The sequence below is a fragment of the Enoplosus armatus genome, chromosome 17, assembly GCF_043641665.1.
Source record: "Enoplosus armatus isolate fEnoArm2 chromosome 17, fEnoArm2.hap1, whole genome shotgun sequence".
NCBI classification, from domain to species: domain Eukaryota; kingdom Metazoa; phylum Chordata; class Actinopteri; order Centrarchiformes; family Enoplosidae; genus Enoplosus; species Enoplosus armatus.
Window position 1 is genome coordinate 5,550,285 of NC_092196.1, and position 19,907 is coordinate 5,570,191.

The window sequence follows — 19,907 nt, forward strand, 5'->3', positions numbered from 1 at the left end:
ACTGATCTCCACACATGAGAGCAGAGAAGAGAGCCTCTGTAACCCCACCCGCAGGCAATCTAGATCTGCTGCTGCTGCTGCTGCTGCTGCTGCTGCGGCAGGTGGCGCACACGTTTTGAGTTACATAACGTGCCAAACCAGGGTGTTTTCCACGTCTGTCAAATTGTCTTAACAGGATTATCAGTGTCAGCAGTCAGAGGAAGGGGGGTAGCAGATCTCAGGCAGATATGTTGTTCAAGAGACTGGCAGGTCCATGCACAGAAAACAACACTACTCACTGGCTGATGCGGCCTCACTAGGTTAGCAAGAGCTGATGGAGCAGTTTGAGGTTAAGAGTAGAGGTCGCTGTCCCGTTGCACATCACATCCCTGTTGTTCAAGAAGGGCAATTAGTTTACTGCAGATCGGAGCGGGATTAGAGCTAATCTGGCTGTTTAAACTAATCTGCATAATCTCCAGTGATTGGCATTGGAGAGCTGGAAGGAAATAGGATTAACAGAGGGCAGCAGAGAGAGGGGGGGTGTGGGGGCAGAGGAGGCCACAAGAGGAAACCGTGATCATGATCTACATGAGGATCTGCATGTGTGATGACAAAAAAAATGTCTTCTGTCTTTTAGTCATCCTCAGCAGAAATGAACGCCAGCCCCCCTGCAGGAAGCGCCCTGGCCCCTGGTGGAGCGACTGGGCCCACCACACCAAAGAAGGGACCACCCAAGTTCAAGCAGAGGCAGACCCGTACATTCAAGAGCAAGGCCCCCAAGCCAGGCCAGAAGGGGTAAAAAACCATTTACAGTAAATTTATATGTATATATACATTCAAACATCAGGTCTTATAGCAGGACCCGGGCCCCTGACACCTGTGTTTCCTCTTCTCCAGCTTTGGGGACGATATCCCCGGCATGGAGGGTCTCGGCACAGACATCACAGTGGTGTGCCCATGGGAAGCCTTCGGCGACATGGAGCTCAGCGACTTGGCCAAATACGGCATCATTTAAACCCGCTGCCTCCTGCCTTCCTTGCCAGCCTGCACCTCTCCTCCGTCTGATCCCCTCCACCCCGCCTTCTCTCCACCTCAGCTCGGCACGCCACGATAAGACGGCCAGCGAACCCCCTAACGCCCTCTCGTCTATCTACCTCATGCTTTGCTCCACTAAGTGGGCGGAAAGCATAACAATGTTATTATTTTTATATTATTATCATTATCATTATTATTATTATATGATACTGTACTTGAAATGAGAAGACGAGAAAAAAAACGTATTCCCTTTCCTTTCATCCATCTACAATAGTCTCCTCCTGACTTCTCCTCTCTCCTCATCTGGACTCCCCTCTCTCCCCCTGCCACTCCCAACCCACGGCAATGGACGCAAGCAAAACACTAGTTAACACTAGCCTGTATTTGCTTCTAGATTGTCTATCAAAATGTAAATATTTTGCTCTCAGTGTTGAACCTTTTTACCTTGTCTCCCATCCCACCTTTTGTACTTCCTCCCTCTTTTATTTTGCATTGCATTTTCTACTCCTTGTGCACAAGGTTACTGTAAACACCAAGGGATGCAAGGAGAGTGTGCAATACGCTGTAACAGTGAAAACTACAATGCACTTTCACATGATCATGGAGAATGAATTCCCTTTCATCCCATCTCTCTCCTTTCCTCGCTGCTGTCTGAACCCACGTCCCTCCTTAGAGAAAACAAAGGCATAATGCTTTGGGTTGCAAGCACGATACCACAGAAGATGTACTGTGAACTGGTATGTCCTGATAGCTGCAGTAAAATGTGTTTATTTTTAGTACTCGTGTTGTCTGTCTCTTTTTTTTTTTTCCTGGAACACAAAATCAAAGCTGAAAAGAAGTATGGTAGGCTTGAAATAAATCACAAAAACAAAAAACAAATCATGACTTGCCACTAATAAGGACCCGGGATGAGAAACTAAATGACATTTTCCAGCAGTCCTCTTACGCAAATGAATGACATTTCCCTCTGTGCCTTAACTACAATGCTGCCTGAGCACATCTAATAATAATTGCCACTAATTTTAAGACTTCCTGAAATCAACACCCACCCACGAGGCTCTTTGTTGGAAAAGGAAAACAAATCATTCCCTTTTGCAAATGTCATGTAACAAGAAACTGTGTGCTCTCTCATTTTCACAGGGAAAATAACTCATCTGCTGATCTGCAAAGCATAATGTCTAGCTCACAAATCAAACTGTACATTCAAGTCAATCCCTCTCTGTAGCAGGTCCTCGGCTCCTTATGGTGTTATGTTTCTCTGTTGAAAGTAAATGCTATTCCAAACATTATATAGAATAATATAATCCTGTTCTACTGATGAGTTTACCTCATTTACTGTATATTGGCGGTCTACAGCCACGCTAACAGCTCTGTGATTTAGAAACAGCAGTGCTTGCAGCTAAATGCTAACACAATGACAATGCCAACATGCTAAACATCAGCACGCTACCATTGTCATTTACCATGGTCACCATCTTAGTTTAGCATGTTAGCATGCAAATTAGCATTAAACACGGTGCACAGCTGAGGCTGATGGGAATGACATTAGATTTGGTGCTAGATGAGAAGTCAGAGAACACCAGAGTCATTACGGGGACATGAATGTCCGTACCACATGCCATGGCAACCTATCCAATAGTTTTCGAGACATTTCCCCCAAAACTCAAAGGCAAATGTCAACCTCATGGTGGCGCTAGATGAAAGGTCAGGGGGTCACCTAAGTCATTAGGATTCATCGTCTTGGGACGTGAATGTTTTCAAAATGTACAAACAATCCATCCGACAGTTGCTGAGATATTTCAGTCTGAAAAAGACCCAAAAGGCTGGAAAAATGAAGATCTTAAACGGCTAAACTCACTACAGAAACACAACCACATGGCTTCTGTCAACATCCCTCAACATTGTTGTCCCTCAACAAGTCTTTCCAGACACTCGGGTCGCCATGGTTTCTCTTTCAAAATAAAGAACCGCTATCAGCACTGAGCGACTGAGAATCTGTACACAAATGTGTCCTTTCTTTCCATGTCAGCCCAACCCAATGACAGTGAAATAAATGACGTCATGCCTGAATTCCTGCGGTATTAAGTGACACATGTGGGAGACTTTAGATTTTAAATATCCAGTAGACAGACGTTAATGTTGTTACACACATCAACAGTATGTTCATACATTCTCCTCCTGCAACAAACAAGCCTGCTGTCTCTTTGTGTTTCACACCACTAGAGTGAATTTAGAGTTGAAGAGTGACTTAAGATTCAACTGAACACACCCTACAAACTCTGTACTTGTACAGGCACGAGTCGAGGTGTTACGTACGGGCTTGTAAAAGACAACAGTTGAAAACACTCTATTCTTGATGCAACCCCCCCCCTGCGGCTAACTCACCAGTTCCAAATGTTGTTGCTGTGATTTGCCAGTAACTAAGGTGACGGCTGGTCCTGTTTCTGTATCCCGGTGAGACTGGGATGAGTCAGTGACCTTAACTCCCGTACAACAACGTGCTTCTCAGCCCTTCCGAGCATGTCTCTCACACGACAGGCTACCTCATGCTATCCACACGCCCCGGCCACGCCAAATAAAGTGCACATGTTATCCTTAAATGGGGATGCAAATGCTTATGCGAAATGGATTCATATATAGGGAGGAGTGAGCGCTCCCCCCTGGTGTGTGTTTGTGTGTATCATCACCTCCAGGTGTGTGAGCCCCACCTTTAGTCTGAGGGAGGGACTCAAGAGAGAAAGAGAGACAGGAGGGGTCTGACAGGAAGGGATGCAGGTTTCTCTGCTCTTGCCCAACCTGTCGATGCAAGGTGAAAACAACCCTCTCTCCCAGCGGCTTCAGACTTCAGCGACTCCATCGCTCCCCACTCTCCCTCATCTTGCGCTCTTCCTCTTACCTCGGGATACATGGGCACATCATCGGCATAGGAAGTGCATGGCTTCACGCTAAGCGGCCGCCGGCGCTCCCAAGACTTCGAATCGAGACTTTTGGAGTGGGATTTAAAGGTGGAATCAGGGGGACGTGTTTAGACTCACATCCCAAAGGATAAAAGGTGAGTTATTCTGTTTTTATAAAGGTTCGGTACGACATTGGAGATGGCCTCTTATTGTGAGGTGTAGCTTTAATAGTTTAAGTCATGGCGACCAAACGTGTAAAGCTATGTGCTCGATAACAAGTCACGAGTGACTTTAGTGTGTTATCAGTTTTGTCTAATAATTGGCTGATCAAAACCTCCATGTCCTTATATCAAGATGGAAATAATCTCCTTTGCAGCCGTTGTTTTACAAATCTTTCCCCCACTGTATGATCTGCTGACAGACTGTAAAAATGAAGGCCAGTGTCGGGGAAAAGTTGATGGCCCCGGTCACATTTATCGGGCGATAAGCCCACTAAAGGTCATATTTGAATCTCTGACGGCGAAACAAAGGCTCTGTTGTGGGCTGGAGGAAGTGGCAATCAGGTATCAGGAGTGAATATCTCACCGTCTGTCTCGCACCTCCAATCTGAGCTGCATGTAAACCACAACCTCCCTGTGCGTGTCCCTGTCTGTCTGCAGCAGTTCTACGGGCTCGCGCAGGAGGACGGTTACCTTTCTTGTCTGCTGCTCTGTCCCAACCTCACCTCCATGTGGCACTTTGCTTTTTCCTCCATTCCTCTCAGCGCTGGCTAACGCACTCCTCTGCCTTGTTCTGGCATGTTTTTGCACTCCCTCCTCCTGCACTCTTCACTCTCGCTGTCAAACTGCTCTCCAGCTTTTTCCTTTTCCACGCTGCGACCTCCGCCTGATCCTGTCTTCCATTTCCAACTGCATGTTTTGCTCCGTCAGTCAATGCGCTGTTAAAAGTGTTTCGGCAAACTTGTACTTCTGTTTGATGGTGTTTCCATCAAACGTACGTGTGAAGTTTTGTGCTGACGCGTGTTTTTTTGTTTCAGGAGAAAAGACCTTCTATATCAAAGGACCCATTAAAGGAAGGACTGAATCCCCATGTGGACTGTGAATATGGCCTTTTTATCAGAGAAATCCCTCCCCCCCCTCCTACTCCTCTTCTATGTCCCTCTCACCTGTCTAAGCCAGTCCACCAACAGCAGCTCAGTCAATACCACAACCAACACCGCGACCACTTCCCCTCCTTCCTTAAATGTTACTTCCCTGAAGGGCGTGCCAGGCTGCGGCACAGGACTGCACCCAATCTATAGGTACCTGTGTGACCGTCGAGCAGCATGGGGTATTGTACTGGAGACCCTGGCCTCCTCAGGGTTCTTGTTCAGCATGGTTCTCCTCTTAGGCCTGCTGCTCTGGTCCCTGTGGATCCGTATCTCATCAAGGCAACAACGCAGCGCCATCGGAGGCACCGTGGCCTGCATGTCCATGTTCTTGTTGGCCACAGCTGGGATCTTTGCCATCACCTTCTCCTTCATCATCCGCCTCACCCCTCAGACCTGCCCCACCCGGCTCTTCCTCTTCAGCGTGCTCTTCTCCCTGGCCTTCTCCTGCCTGCTGGCTCGCTGCCTTGCTCTGCTGGGCTTTGCTGCTGCCCGTGGCTGGGGGGAGCCCGCCCTGGCCCTGGGGCTCTTCACCGTGCAGGTTATCATCTCCACCGAGTGGCTGATCCTCGTGTTGGTAAGGGACAAGAAACCTTGCGAGTACAGCCAGGAGGAATTTGCCATGCTGCAGATCTACGTGCTGTGCCTCCTGGCTATCAGCTTGATCCTCTCCCTGCACTTCCTGTGCCGCTCCTGCTTCACATACAGCTACAGCTACACAGGGCCGGCCCACCAGCAGGGGAGGGTGCAGGCCACGCTGCTCTGCCTCACGCTGCTGCTCTCCACCTGCATCTGGGTGGTGTGGATCACCATGTTCACCTGGGGAAACCCCGAGGTGGGCCGTCGGCCGCGATGGGACGACCCGGTGCTCTGCATCGCGTTGGTGGCAAATGGCTGGGTGTTACTGATGGGGCACGGGTTGTCCCAGGTCGCCTTCCTCTGCAGGGGGGAGGCAAAGTCCAAGGACATCCCTCTGAGCTTCGCAGGCTGGACCAGCCCCAGCGCTGATATCCCAGGACTGAACAGCCCGAAGGAAGGGAAAGAAAACGGAAGCTTTGAGAGTGACAGTGAGAACAGGAGAGGTGAGACTCTGTCCTCATCAGCCACAAACTGGGTGGTGCTTAATTGAAAGGTTGGGAATCAGGATTAGGGGCGAAGCAAGACAAGGACAAGGGCTGCAACTAACAATTATTTTCAACATTAATTTGATTATTTCCATGATTAAGCAACTTTTTTTTTGTCTGTAAAATATTAGCAAAGAAAAATCCCCGTCACAATTTCACAGGGTCAAAGTTGATATCTTCACGTTGCCTGTTTTGTCCAACATTCAATTTACTATCATGAGAAAACCAGTAAAGCAGAAAATATCACGTCAGAACCAGTGAGTTTGTGGCACAAGCTAGCCGGTCATACCCGACCAAGTGAGGCTGAAGCAGCAAAACCTCTGAGTGAATTCAGCTGAGCACTGCTGTGTTTTCCTGATTGTGAATCCCAGCTTTTCATTTGTGAAGGGAAATGTGTTTCCCCTTAAAGAAGGTTTCACCGGATGCCATTCTTCATGTTGAAATGTAACTACAAGCCAAAATGATTCTGGGGTCTGCGTCCAACGTTACAAAATGAATTCCACTATCAGTCAGCTCAGCTCTCAGTGTGGGCCTTTATGATGAACAGTATGATGGAGAGATAATTAGCTAACTGTATCATGCTTCTCCCTTCAGGCAGGAGAGCTGAGCAATCGCTGCGATCGCCCTACGAGTCTGGATTCTCCATGACAGTGAGTAATAATCCACTAGGATTAACAATCCGATTCCAATGCAATTAAGCAGCGTGACCTTTCACCACTGGAGGCAATTATGGCCGAGTCACATCGTAAAGTTAATGAAAGCCCAGTGCATCATGGGCATTAAGTGCGCTGACATGATGACTGTGTGACTGTATGTTTCTGTGTGTTTCAGGAAATCGACACTGACAAAGATTTCAGCATCCCTCGCCCTCAGACCACCAACTACAGTGAACCTTATGATGAATATTACGGACACGATTAAAGTCACACTCATTTTACATAAAGGCAGAAAAATATGATTTACTAGGTTTCATTTTCTTGTGCAAATGTAAATATATTAGATTAGTGTTATCAAGAAATGTTATTTCAAATCTGCCACTAGGATGTTAAAATCCTTCCAAACGTAAGAAAAAAGAGAGAGTTTGAGTTTCATCACCTGGGTGGTGATGGGTTCAGGTAGTCCAGCTTTCTTCAGGCGGGAAATCCACATCACAAATGCTTAGTGGAAGAGAGTCTCTATGATGGTTTGTGCACATTGTGTGCTACTCTGAGATGGTATATAATAGCCCTGAGGTGATAGAAGAGGCGTGAAACTGTCGCTCTGAAGGTGCCAAACTGCTGAGCGGAGCAGAGGCATCTGTGAATGGTACAGAGCGGGGGGGGGGGGGGGGGGGTGAAGGGAAGGAACGAGGAGAGGAAGGCAGATTAGATGAGATGAGACAAGACAGGAGGAGGATAGGACAGAGGACCTGTCAGCACCGTGGGAGGCTTGTGCCATCACTGATTAACATCTTCATATTCAAAGTTACATTTGCAGTTTCTGTTGGCGCCGCTGCACCAAAAAAAAAAACCAAGGGATGTGCTCTGTGTAGAAAGAGGTATAGAGGTATATACGAGGTATAATACATATTCTGATGATTTTCTACGTGTTCATCAATAAAAAAAGGTTCATCTGTAAAAGCCCATAATTGTCTTTTCATGTTCTAAAAGCTCAACCTTTGCTTCTCCCACTCACAATCTGCACAGATGGCACACCAAAGGCCAATTACTCTCTCAACCAGATTCAGTGCCATGCCTCCAGGCACCTGCTGCAAACTGGAGGCTCCACCACACACACACACCCACACACACACCCACACAGGGAAGCAGGGGTGCAGTACCACAGTTTAACCACCAGGGGGCAATGTCGAGGCATAGCAAGTGAGACTGAGCTGCTCAGGGTGGATGAGAGGAAACTAGTCAGAAGTGACTGCCACACTTTCAAGAAATATGCTTCTCTGAAAGATAGTAGCAGTATGACAGCACACGACCCCTCTCACCTGATATCACAGCTGTCAGCACATCATTCACACAACAGACAACGTGTAACATTACTCAAGTCCATCGATAGTAATCTATAGTTGCAGATAGATTCAGCTTGTGATGTTTATTTCTCTCCAAGTGGCCTGAAGTGACTCAGCCGTCCACAAAAGGTCAATTCCTCACTTCAATAGATGCAGCCTTCACACATCCGCCTCTTATCAGGCGGCCTCCAATCTATTCTTCCAATTAGCTCTCACTTCAATTACTCAGAGAGAGCATGCCATCAAATTGGCAATTGGCCTCTTGTGCATTAGAGCAATTAGCAGGGATATGAGTTTTCCCGCCACATCCAACCCATTTACGGCCATTAACTCCAGATGCAATTAAAGATTGTTCCAGATTGTTTCCCTTCCCACCCCCACCCCCACCCCCTCTTGGCAGCGATGAGAAAGTTGGAGGTGGTGGAGGAGCTTATCGCGCTGTAGATTTGGTCAATGCAACCCAGCTGAGCGGTATTAATGGTGTGCAATTGTTGCCTCCATCAGTCATCTGACTCACGCCGGCTATTGACCAAACCATTGAGAAGGAAAAGTGTCTGAAAAGTGATTCTTGGTTTTTGTAATCAAAAAGTTCTCCTTTATCTCCTTTTTGGGTTTTGTACTATTTAAAGCGGCCTCTCTCCTGATTGGATAATCTCGTTCCAGCCAAACACTGGAAAGAAACTGATAAGCTCTAGACAATTGTGGGAAGGAAATAACACAATGGTGAGCAGCTCCAAAATCAAGAAGCATATCAGGGAGTGTGCTCTATCACCTCATGATAACCATGACTGCACAGCGTTAAAGCTGCATGAGAAACAGTGTGGGTACTGAGTAATAAGCATTCAGAAGACCAGTATAAAAACCAAACAGTTTATTTATTATATACATTCAATAATAATGGAGAATAAACAGAAGGCAGACACAAGGATGGCAAAATAAAACATTGTGAGAAAATACATGTCACTTATTGAAAAAAAAACACTTGGATAAAGGATCTTTTAAGAGCATGTGACATAAAAAAAAACTCCACATGCAATTCAAACTCATTTATTAAATCCCTGTACAAAAAAAACAAAAACAAAAACTCCCACTTTGTTGACTTGAGCACAGAGCGGGGAGTCGGGGTCAGCGGCTGAGGAGAACTTTTCTTTTTTTTGCTTCTGTGTCATTTCCAGCAGCACACCTCTGCAGCCTTTCAAAATAAGATGTACTCCGATCAGAAGAGACAGACACGACCCGCAGGAGTCACTGCAGCCGCTGCTCAATGACGTTTACAACACCGCAACACAGGCGCCTGCCGACTGGATGGGTGGGGTGGAAATGTGGCTAAACGAGCGTCTCTGTGGGCAGCTTCACGATAAGAGTCTGCAGGAGCCTTGAAGCAGACTGCCAGACTCGTCTCTCTGAGAGGAGACTTTTAAAAAAAAAAAAAAATGTTTAAGGTTGAATTATCATTGGGTGAGCCAACGTCGTTATCTTTTTATTTTCATTATAAAAGCAAACCACCGGGGTCCAGACATACCAAATTAAACTTTACACATCTGATATGACTGGTGATTACCACGACGACCACAGAGGCGCAGAGCAGAGATAACCCAGATTATTGAAGCGGACCGACTTCCATAAAGCGACTTGAGGGGCCCACTCGCCTCTCCCCTCCCCACCCAGACACTCTCTGCTGGACCTGCACCGAGACTCACTCCTGTCACCTCACATCACACAGCTCTTTCCTCCTCCCGCTACATGTAAACACCCCCATCCTCCTCCTCCAGCACTATGATTTGAATTCATGCACAAATGAAAAGATTTCTCTGACTGACACCCTTCCTCTCTCACAAAATGCATGCATAGCAACACTTCTGATAATACTTGTAAGGAATAATAAGACCAAAAAAAAAAAAAAAAAAAAAGAGGTAATGCGCGTCAAAAAATACTCATTGGACCTACTGCACACAGTTTTCACAATCATACAAAACAACACTACCCCTCCCTGCACTGTCCGCTCCGCCCTGAGCGCACTGCATCCCTTGAACATTTTTTCTTTTTTTTTTTAAAGACAGCAGGGGACGTTGTTATCCTGTCAGCTAATGATTAATGGCTCAGCTTTTCACCTTCACCATCACTGCCACAATTTCCCTCGACTAAACCACCCACGCATCGTTTCATTGTTCAAAAAGGTGGCCGCTGCTGGGCCACAGGGCCCTTTCGACATTGTGTGGACGTTTTCCCTCCATTTACTTTGCCTGTGATTTGGCCCTACTGGCAAATACAATTCAAAACACCCTCTCAGTCTTTTCTGCATATCCCTCATGACTCCATCTGCTCTGATTTCCCTTGTCTGCAGCAAACACTTCTGCATCTACAGCGTGTTCATGTGTTTATTCAAAATAAATCAGTGTGTGTGGACTGAATTGGATTTAACAGGGTTGTTGTTGTTTGCAGGTCAGAATTCCCAAAACTGCTGCGGCCTTTTTAAATGTGTGTCCTTCTCTGTCTTTGTGTGGACGCTGCTTCGGTGACATTTCCCGGGATGCTGTTTCAACACTGTACTGAAAAATATAGCTTCAACCCACAGATAAAAAAAAAAAAAAAATACATATAACAAAGTAAAAGGCAAAACAATCAACCACGAAAAATAAGAAATACATCAGGACCAAAAATGTGCTTTCTTCAGAAAATCTTTGGAACCAAAAAGGCAAATAATAGCAATAACAACATAGTGAGAGTATATGGAGATGTGATACATACAGGACAGAGACTTGGTCTATAAACTGTCTGGCTGCCACTCGTTTCATGATGCCATCAGACAGACTGGTAAAGAGAAAACTATTCCGCACCGAACAATCCCAGAGAGCCTGATGAAGGATTTCAAATGACAGCGTACGCGGTGTACATTAAAAACAATGAATATAAATAGAAAGCCGATAGATTCTCGTTACTTCAAGACTCCATTACATGATTGCAATCTCTTTTGTTTCACTGTATTCTAATCTGGGCTTGTTCTGTTGGGATCCACTGTTCTTCTGATCAGACACCATTTTCCACGCGCAGAGCGGCTCCGCCTGAAGCCTGCAGGCAGAAATATCTCAATTGGCCAGGAGGGATTCCCATTTGGCAGACTGGCAGATGATGAGCTTCCCATGAGGACGCTTCCCGCTTCAAATCTGCTTTTTGCTAAAAAAAAATCTGGCTCATTTGTGTTGGATGGGTTCGTTTGTCTGTCCAACCCGCTCTTTGCTACGGCTGGAATGTCTTAACGGTTGAGGAGATAGAAAGAAATGTACCGAGTCCTTTTTTGGAAGAAGCACTACGAGCGGCTCGAGGATGATCCCTTCAGAGGGGAGCTGCGCTGGATTCTCAAAATGGACATACACACCGGGCCAGCTCATGGAGTAGGAACTGATCCGACATCCCATCTTAGTGTTACCGTAACAAATGGAGGAGACATGTGCAGACAAAATGAATGGCTCCGTCACTGAGAATAATGGACAGTTTCAACGCGTCCACGTTGTATATATAATGACATTTCTATGCGACTTCTTATCAATGGCAGCAAAAACGAAACAGATGAAAGATAAACTGAGGTAATGCAGAAAAAAAACAAAGTCACTTGTTTTTTTTTCCCTTGTCATTTTCACACTTTTTTTCTTTTTTTTTTTTTGAACATTTGTTTTGTTTTCTTGTGTTGCCTTTTACACTCGGGGGAAGTTGTAAAGTGTTAGAAATTGACAAAAGGAGGAGACTTTATATCCCATGCTGTGTAATTCCCCTCCGGCTGGATGTTCAGCAGTACTCCAGCTTTACAATGTAACAAGAATAATTCCTACGTCTTGTGTTTTGAGCAGTCCGAGTTTGATTTTTTTCATCATTATACCACAATGCTAAACCAGAGGGACAACTCTGGGGGGGGGGGGGGGGGGCAGCTTTACGTCAATGTAGTGTTTAAAAACATAAGTACCTTTTGTTTTAGTAATGCTGTGTTGTGGCATCATTCTGTGCGGGCCAACACTAAAGGAAAACGTAGAGGAAAGCGTACACTGGGTGCTGAATGTAAGTGTGAGTATATAGGTCTGATTAGGTCTTATAGGGCAGTGGATATACTGTAAGTTCAGAGAATTTTAGGAAGAAAAAAAAAAAGTTTATAGTGTGCAGGATCACACAGGAACAGCAGTCTCTCTCCTCCCAGGTCCCATATAGTGTTTCTAAAAACTGTCCTAAATTGCGCCCCCATAGTTCAAAGTGGTAGGCTCCAGATTTTTTTTTTTTTACGTGGGAGACACTTGTGGCAGTTGTGTCATTGTTTCCACGTCGGCGACAGACAGAAGAGCACAGAAACAGAGTTCAAGAGTTGATGATGTGGCAATAGCCTCTCTCGCCACAAAAAAAAAAAAAAAAGAAGAAAAAAGAAAAGAAAAACAAAACACATGAGTTGTCACTACAGTCCGCCTGCAGAAAAATGGAGGGGAGCTGCTGCCAAACAAAGAGCTTGAAAAAAAGGGTTTTTGGAGCGATGTGAAATTCCTTGGGTGTGATTTGTGGTTTTAGTAAGGAGCAAACCTACTGTATCCTGCCCGGTATAGACTGGCCTGAAAGAGACAGAAGGGACAACACAGTCACTGGGTGGAAAAGCTGAAGCTGCAGCTATGTGTGATCATTGTGAAAAGACATTATATTACAAATCCACAATTTATACATTTATTGACCCATGGCTGCCAATGTGTACATGCATTTATTCACGATCTGTTCAGGACAGTTTCAGTGCAATGTCCTGCTGAGGACACACAAGAATAAAAGTCCCGTGAGGAGTCCAAACATGGCTGAATGTTTTGGGCAGACCCCGTGCATCTACCCTCAATATAAAGAGGAGTGTGCATCTTAAAAACACAGCTAATTGATGTTCCACGCTGGTTGTGTCTGTATTCTCACCATGGCTCCTACTCCGTAAGCAGCAGCAGCTGGAGTTAAAGCGTGGTAGGGATCTGTGGTGTACACCCGGCCATAACTGGCAACACAAACATGACATACAAGAAATTAGTCATCTGAGTTAAGGACAGCATTATTAAAAAGGTACCCAGTGGAGGGTCTGACGATTAGTGATATGGAGGTTTATGTTCAATAAAGGAAAGGCAGGAAAGAAGAATACGGTTACGGTTTTCAATCAATTATCAAGAGTTGAGATGGTTCCATATATTAATCTGGCTCCCTGACCACGAGGCCATTCAGGTAGATTTTACACGCCTTCTAATCTCCTCCTGAGAAACAAGATTACATTTTCATGGTTAACGTCTTGCTGGCTTTTCGCTGTTATCTTATCCATTTGTGTTCATCCATTAGCAGTGTGTTTCTGCACATAAATGTCCTTACACGCCACCAGATTCTATTAGCAGTATTGTGTTCTGTTCTCAAAGAACCATGGCATAACGTGTTCATCCTGAGGCCTTGGATTCCTCTTTAGACGATCACTTCTACTAAAGAAAACCACCGCCTCATATCTGACTTCTGAGACGGCAGACCATCTTTACAGTCTGCCTCTCAGCAGTGCTGTTGTGCAGTGAGGGATGTGTGTGTGTGTGTGTGTGTGTGTGTGTGTGTGTGTGTGTGTGTGTGTGTGTGTCGGGCTGTCCTCACCTGTCACTGTAGGCAGCAGCTGCGGCGGTTGCTCCAGTTACGGCCGCGGGCTGGGCGTAGCGATAGGCGGCGGCAGCAGCAGCGGCAGCAGGGTAGCCTCCCTAGAGACACACACACACACACACACACACAACAGTACTAAGTTATATGCCTCTGAGGAAGAAGACACCTGGGCTAAGGTGTGTAAATGGTGGGGGGAGGAGGGGTCTGCCACATAGAGATAGAATATACTGACATTTAATTGTAGGAAATATTACTACTACTATATATATATGCAAATATCTGTCTACTTCACAAAAAATGTTCTGGTCATTTCTAGTGCGTTCTGGAGATATTACACTGGGTTTAGTGTATATTTTTACTATATGTAATATTTCATGCATAATTCAAAGGTAAAAATTGAAAAAATAGCATATAAATTACACTTTGAATTTCCTCATATTCAGTAAAAAATTACCTTTTCTGAACATTTACAGTAACTTTTCCTTACATACACTGTATGTATGCCCACACCTGTTATTCATATGTATGTCTACATTCACAAGTGAGACACAGTATATGTCAGTATATTGCATTTCCGTATGGGGAGAGGTATGGATGTGGGACAGGAGTGCTTTATCAGTGAGACAGATGGAGGAAATTGAACTGTCGAGGTTGAGTTAGATTGTATTATTTCACCACTACGAGGGGGGGCGGGACAAAATGTTCACACAGTTGAGGCCATATAGATAGAAACCTCATTGTCTTGTCAGGACACTAAAGGAGTCAGAAGTTCTAGTGGAGACATTCATGACACAAACTGCATTTGTTATTATTATTATTTGTGGGGGGGGGGGTTTCAGGAGACAGAAAGGACGGAGAGGAAGATGGAGGAAAAAAAAAAGTCACACACACAAACACACCCATACAAGCCTATACTGACTAAGTCATCTCCTCGCACTGAGACTGCATGCACGACCCAAATGAAAAGTTCAGACCTACTCCGACAAAACACAACACCACCTGATCAGATCAGAGCACAGCAAAGCACAACGGAAAGACCCCGGCAGTCTCTGAGACGCCTGCAGGACGCCGAACAGAGGCGGGATAGAAGAAACGGGGGTTATTAGGAGGGAGAGCGAGAGGGAGAGCGAGAGCGAGAGCGAGAGAGAGAGAGCGAGAGAGAGAGAGCGAGAGAGAGAGAGAGAGAGAGAGAGAGAGAGAGAGCGAGCAAGGCCTTCTGGGTGAGCGGAGGGAAAGGAGCAGTAATACAGTATGTCAGCATGCAGCAGCTGATCAGCACATGCTTCAATAATCATCCTGGGGAGGGGTCGGGGGTGGTTAATTCAGGAAGAGACCATGTTCTCCATTTCAAGTATCTCACATCCCGGGCTAACACTGACTGGAACTTTGCTGCCTCCAGTTTGCCTCCAAGGAATGATGCAAGAGACCGATAGTTTGGTGGAAACCATCATGGCTGCGTCCAATTTGAAATGTTTGTGAAAAGTAGGCGTATTGTCATTTTTTGCAGACAAGAGAACAAAATAAGGACGGGGTGTCATTTTTCTCCAAAACTAGGCGAACGGACAAAAGAGACCAGGTTCTCTTTTGAACAAACTGGTAGGAAAAAATAAAATAATACACACTTGATGCAATTTAGTAGTTTAGTAAACAAACAAACAACAAGGCCCTTCCCCACAATCGAAAAAAGTGCACATTTCAGTGAGTTAGTAGAAAAATTAAGAAAAAACTCAAAGCAGTGGTAATATTTTTTTTTTTAAGGAAAACATGTTCCAGATCAGATCAGAAGATGACTCATAAGATCAGAGGTAGTATTGTAAAACAATGCACACTGTGGGTTTGGTGTTGAGTTGACCCTACCTGAGGCAATCTGGGACTAAGGACTGAGTCCTGAAACACTAGTCTATAGAGAGAACAGAAACAACCGTTGTCAACCTGGATACACACACACACACACACACTCTTGTTCACACACTCACACACACTGACGCGCGCTACAGCATCCGCCCACAGAGCAGCCTTCATGGTGGAGTTTGAGACCCTTGATCTTATAATTAAGATTTCTCAGCTCTCTTGTTAGATTGTTTAAATCAACACAACCTACTGTGTTCAAACTGTATGATAAGGGACGTTTCTGTCACAACAAAAAACAATAATCCCGAGGCAAAAACCACCTTTTACCATGAAGGATCTTGTGTTCATTTGTGATGCGCCGTGTTTTAAACACTGTGTTTCACTGTGGGCTCATTCGCCTTTCTGCAGGCAGCTCTGTGCGGCGCATGACCAGACGCACATGCAGAATCACCCCCAGAGGAAAAAAAGAGCAGGAGAAAGCCGTGAGGGGAGGGGGCAGAGAGGGTGTGCCGGTGGGAGGTGAGTTTACTTACATATAAGTCTGCAGCTCCGTAAAACCCATCCTGATACACCACACTGAGAGGAGAAGAGGCAAGAGAGGGGAGGAGGAGCAGGAGGGTGGGGTGGAGAGATGAGGGGGGGGGGTGCAAAGGGAGTGGTGCACAGACCCAAAACCAGAGTGGCAAAAAACACAGCAAAAACAAAACAGGGAATAGGAAGAGAGAGAGGAGAGAGAGAGAAAAAGTAGTTATTTCACACCCATGCAGCATGCAGAGGAAATACAGCTTCCATATAAACTCCACGGCTGAAAACAAAAGCATTAAAACAACAGACTCTCGGGGCTAATAGATAAAGTTCATTCAACTGAAATGAGACCATAAACTGCTATTGTTCCCCGGCTACCAGGAAATCAGAGCAGTAAAAAGGCTACTTTGTATGAGGGGGAGATGTCTGAGAGTTTTCGGTGGAGCAGATATGGAGAGGGTATTTCCTGCAGCCCACTATTTCATCGCGTTTAGCTTTAATTTGAATGTCACCATCATACGCAGCCGCAAGGCCATTAACCAATCAATTCTGCTTTGATCTGAATATCATCGCAGTCACAACCCCATTAGCCAATCATCACAGCACAGCAACGACATGCACAGTACACATACTGAAAAAAAACAGATCTCGTTTGGAGCAAATCTGTGTGCAGGATGGCTGCCTCTGCATAATGACTGCATGTGGCTTGTGTGTGTTTATTCAAATGAACCTTCAATGGTGCAATCCCATCAGTGCGTCATACTCTGCTGAATAGCTTGTGAACTGACTGACAATGTGCCAGTTGGGCTGCTGAAGAGAGTGAAGTGTGAACAATGTGTGAGCGTGTGGAGTGTATGAGCACAGCTGTGTCAAACTGAATTTGGAAAATTATCCTGAAAAATGGCTTTCATGAGGTGTTCCTCAATAGATTTACGAGGCACTAAACAAAGCAACTGATCTCAACTTCTTTTTCTTTCTAAAATGTGTTGTGTAAAACACATACAGCAGATCTAGGGCAGCTACAAAGCATCTAAGCGGCATGTCTTTCTTACCCAGGGTAGGCAGGGATGGCCGGCTGAGGCACAGCGGCCCGCACAGCGCTGTAGACGGGCCGGCCTCGGCCCCTGAGGTGGGCGCCACGAAACGCTGCTGCTGCTGCTGCTGTAGTGGCCGCTGCCGCTGCTGAGGGGTAGGGAAACCCTGGGACTGAAGGAGGAGGGAGAGCGAGAGGCCGCAGAGGATTTAGGGAGGAAAGGAAACGACACAGGCAGGAAAAGAACAATGTGAGTGGATGAATTAAGGAGAAGAGATAGAGCAAAGAGAGAAGGGGAATAATCCATCTATAGCCTTGAGGGCTTGATATCAATAAAAGTGTCAGTGAGGAGAAACGCTGGGCAAGCAGTGCATTAATATAAATTAAAGATTGGAATGTGACTGAAATTTAAAGCAGGCTGTCGAGACAGATTTCATTGCGGGTTAAGGAGATAGAGACTGGCCTTACCTGCGTAGAGCTCTGGTCCGTACACGGCCCCCACCATGGGACTCAATTTCCACCCCGCTGATAGTCACACAGAGAAGAAATGAATGAATATGTGCAGTTTCCAAAGAGCATAGGATCCTATATGTCTGCTGCACTTTAACATGCATGGTGTCACCTTTATTGTCGGCATTCCTGGTTCACAAGGTACTTAAAGGCCACTTTTATCAATTAAAACACAATAAGGCCACACAAAAGGAGAAGTGAGACAACAGTCGAGACCACTGCACCACAGAGCAGCGTCTCTTTAAAATAGTATTGTAATGGCGGCCTCTGATGAGGCGCTACCTTGTTTTCATAGGACAGATTCCCTCTGCAGGACTAACTGGAAGTGGTAACAGAGGGAATAATGGACATTGTTCATCAACTGAACGTGCTACACTAACACTGCGAGGTGAAACCGTTGTACACTTGTTGTTGGGGGCCTGTGTGCTGTCAAACAGACAGTGCTGTCAAACAGACAGTGCAGATGAGCACGGCCATGACAGATGAATAGTAGGGATAGCTTTAATAAACAGTATATAAACAACAGATGGTTTGTGACGCACAATAATGTTAAACGGTAAATGATCTCACTTATTCACGCTTTTCAACCTTCACGGTTCCCAAAAGCGACCCAGCTGCAAGATGCTGGCCTCCATCAGGAGCAACTTAGGGTTCAGTGTCTTGCACAAGGACTTCTCTACCTCCCGTGTGACAGTGCTAACCACTGCGCCACCATGCCGCCCTATTGTTAATAGATATAATATATAGTAAAACACAGTTGTAATAATAACAAATACTACATATTAAACACTCGTCATTTTAGCAGCGTACAACTACATTGAGTGTGTTATAAACCATTTATTAAAAGCTTTGTATACTGCTTAGAAATGCTCAAAGTGTTACCAGTTGAGTTAGTTGGGTTAAGCCAACATTCAAGTGAATGTGCATAAATTAAACCAAGTAAACTCACAACAAGCATTCACTTACAAAATAAAAAGGACTCTCGAAGCCACACTCCTTGGCTCTTAATCAGATTTTTGTATTTAATTAAGCAAACTTTGTTACATGATCTCTTCATGGAAGGTTTTTATTATCATCATCCACATCTCTGTCTCTTGCAATCCTTGCTATTAGTTAACCTGTAAAGCTTTCTCTTAAGCACTGTCGAGTTGATCTGGAGCATGGCTGTTTGGCGGTAGCAAAAATAATAACGATACCTAAGATAAAGTGCATGAAATTGGTTGGCTGACGACCTCACATAACCCGGCCTACTCTCCCTGTGCTCCTATGCTGCTCGGATTGTCAGGCGGTTCACTGTTAGTGTGTGTCAGTGTGGTTGTTACCATAAGGCAGCGTGCTGAGAGCCTCTCCGTTAGGGTAGGGGCTGACCATTTTCTTGTTAGTCATCACCCGGGCGGTGGCGTTATTCACCTGGGGACGGAGGAGCAGACGGTCAAAGACACAGACACAAACACAGAGTATTAGATCACTAGGCCAAGGCTGGTATGTGTTTTGATTTTGTTATTTTACACTAGAATTACATTCAACCGGTCTGCTGTTATGCGCTGGTTTTATGCTGGCCTCCATGTTTTTGTATATCTTGGTGCACCTCTGGAGGTTGACCATGGTGACATCTACTGTAACTGGGTCATTAAAAGTGAATGCCGATGGACAATCATTCTGCCCTACATAATTAGTCTGTTACATAACCTCATTTGAGTTGTGAAAATGCACACTTGACGGGGTAAGAGTGGGCTTAAAGTTAGCTGCCGGCCCACCAACGACATGGACGACATTTCTGTCGGTGGCTTACATCATGAATCTACCTCTGCAGAATGAAAACAATGCATCCAAATCAACTGTCTGAAATGTGCAAAGGTCACTGGTGTTACACTTTAGCAGTGTGGAAGGATGTTACTCGTGACATGGCTGCTAACAGTGTTTATGTTGGTGTGCATCACTATGTTTGTGTGTAAAAGTGGGGTGGGGGCTGTTAGGGGGATTTTTAGTCATCATGCAATTAAAAGCGAGTTGCCCAGCAGAGATTTGGTGATTCATTATGGAGAGATATAAAGGCTGCCATGGGTGACATTGGTTGTGTTGCTGCTGCTGGGACTGCACATAGAGGCATAGAGGGGGTAGGGGGGGTGGGAGCTTTTTTTTGGCATGCACAGGTGAAAGTATTGTGGATTTT

At 45.4% G+C, this 19,907-nt stretch overlaps 3 protein-coding genes across 3 annotated transcripts in view; 2 read left to right on the top strand and 1 right to left on the bottom strand.

Moving 5' to 3' along the window:
• Positions 1 to 631: 631 nt before the first annotated feature.
• On the top strand, positions 632 to 994 carry LOC139300392 (retinal cone rhodopsin-sensitive cGMP 3',5'-cyclic phosphodiesterase subunit gamma-like). Its single transcript, XM_070923465.1, has 2 exons — positions 632 to 774; positions 877 to 994. The coding sequence occupies exons 1-2, from the start codon at positions 632 to 634 to the stop codon at positions 992 to 994; spliced, it is 261 nt and encodes an 86-aa protein (XP_070779566.1).
• A 2,804-nt stretch (positions 995 to 3,798) lies between these two features.
• Positions 3,799 to 7,801, top strand: LOC139300240 (retinoic acid-induced protein 3). Its single transcript, XM_070923264.1, has 4 exons — positions 3,799 to 4,066; positions 4,948 to 6,140; positions 6,777 to 6,832; positions 7,014 to 7,801. Exons 2-4 carry the CDS (start codon positions 5,000 to 5,002, stop codon positions 7,101 to 7,103), a joined length of 1,287 nt encoding a protein of 428 aa, XP_070779365.1. The 5' UTR covers positions 3,799 to 4,066; positions 4,948 to 4,999; the 3' UTR covers positions 7,104 to 7,801.
• A 4,924-nt stretch (positions 7,802 to 12,725) lies between these two features.
• Positions 12,726 to 19,907, bottom strand: part of LOC139300059 (RNA binding protein fox-1 homolog 2-like) — a 37,328-nt gene continuing 30,146 nt past the window's right edge. The window contains exons 6-12 of the mRNA XM_070923037.1: positions 19,057 to 19,144; positions 17,693 to 17,749; positions 17,244 to 17,397; positions 16,200 to 16,242; positions 13,813 to 13,913; positions 13,111 to 13,186; positions 12,726 to 12,770 (exon numbers count right to left, since the gene is read on the bottom strand). Of these exons, the coding sequence (XP_070779138.1) occupies positions 12,726 to 12,770; positions 13,111 to 13,186; positions 13,813 to 13,913; positions 16,200 to 16,242; positions 17,244 to 17,397; positions 17,693 to 17,749; positions 19,057 to 19,144 (564 nt within the window). The remainder of the gene's footprint in view (positions 12,771 to 13,110; positions 13,187 to 13,812; positions 13,914 to 16,199; positions 16,243 to 17,243; positions 17,398 to 17,692; positions 17,750 to 19,056; positions 19,145 to 19,907) is intronic.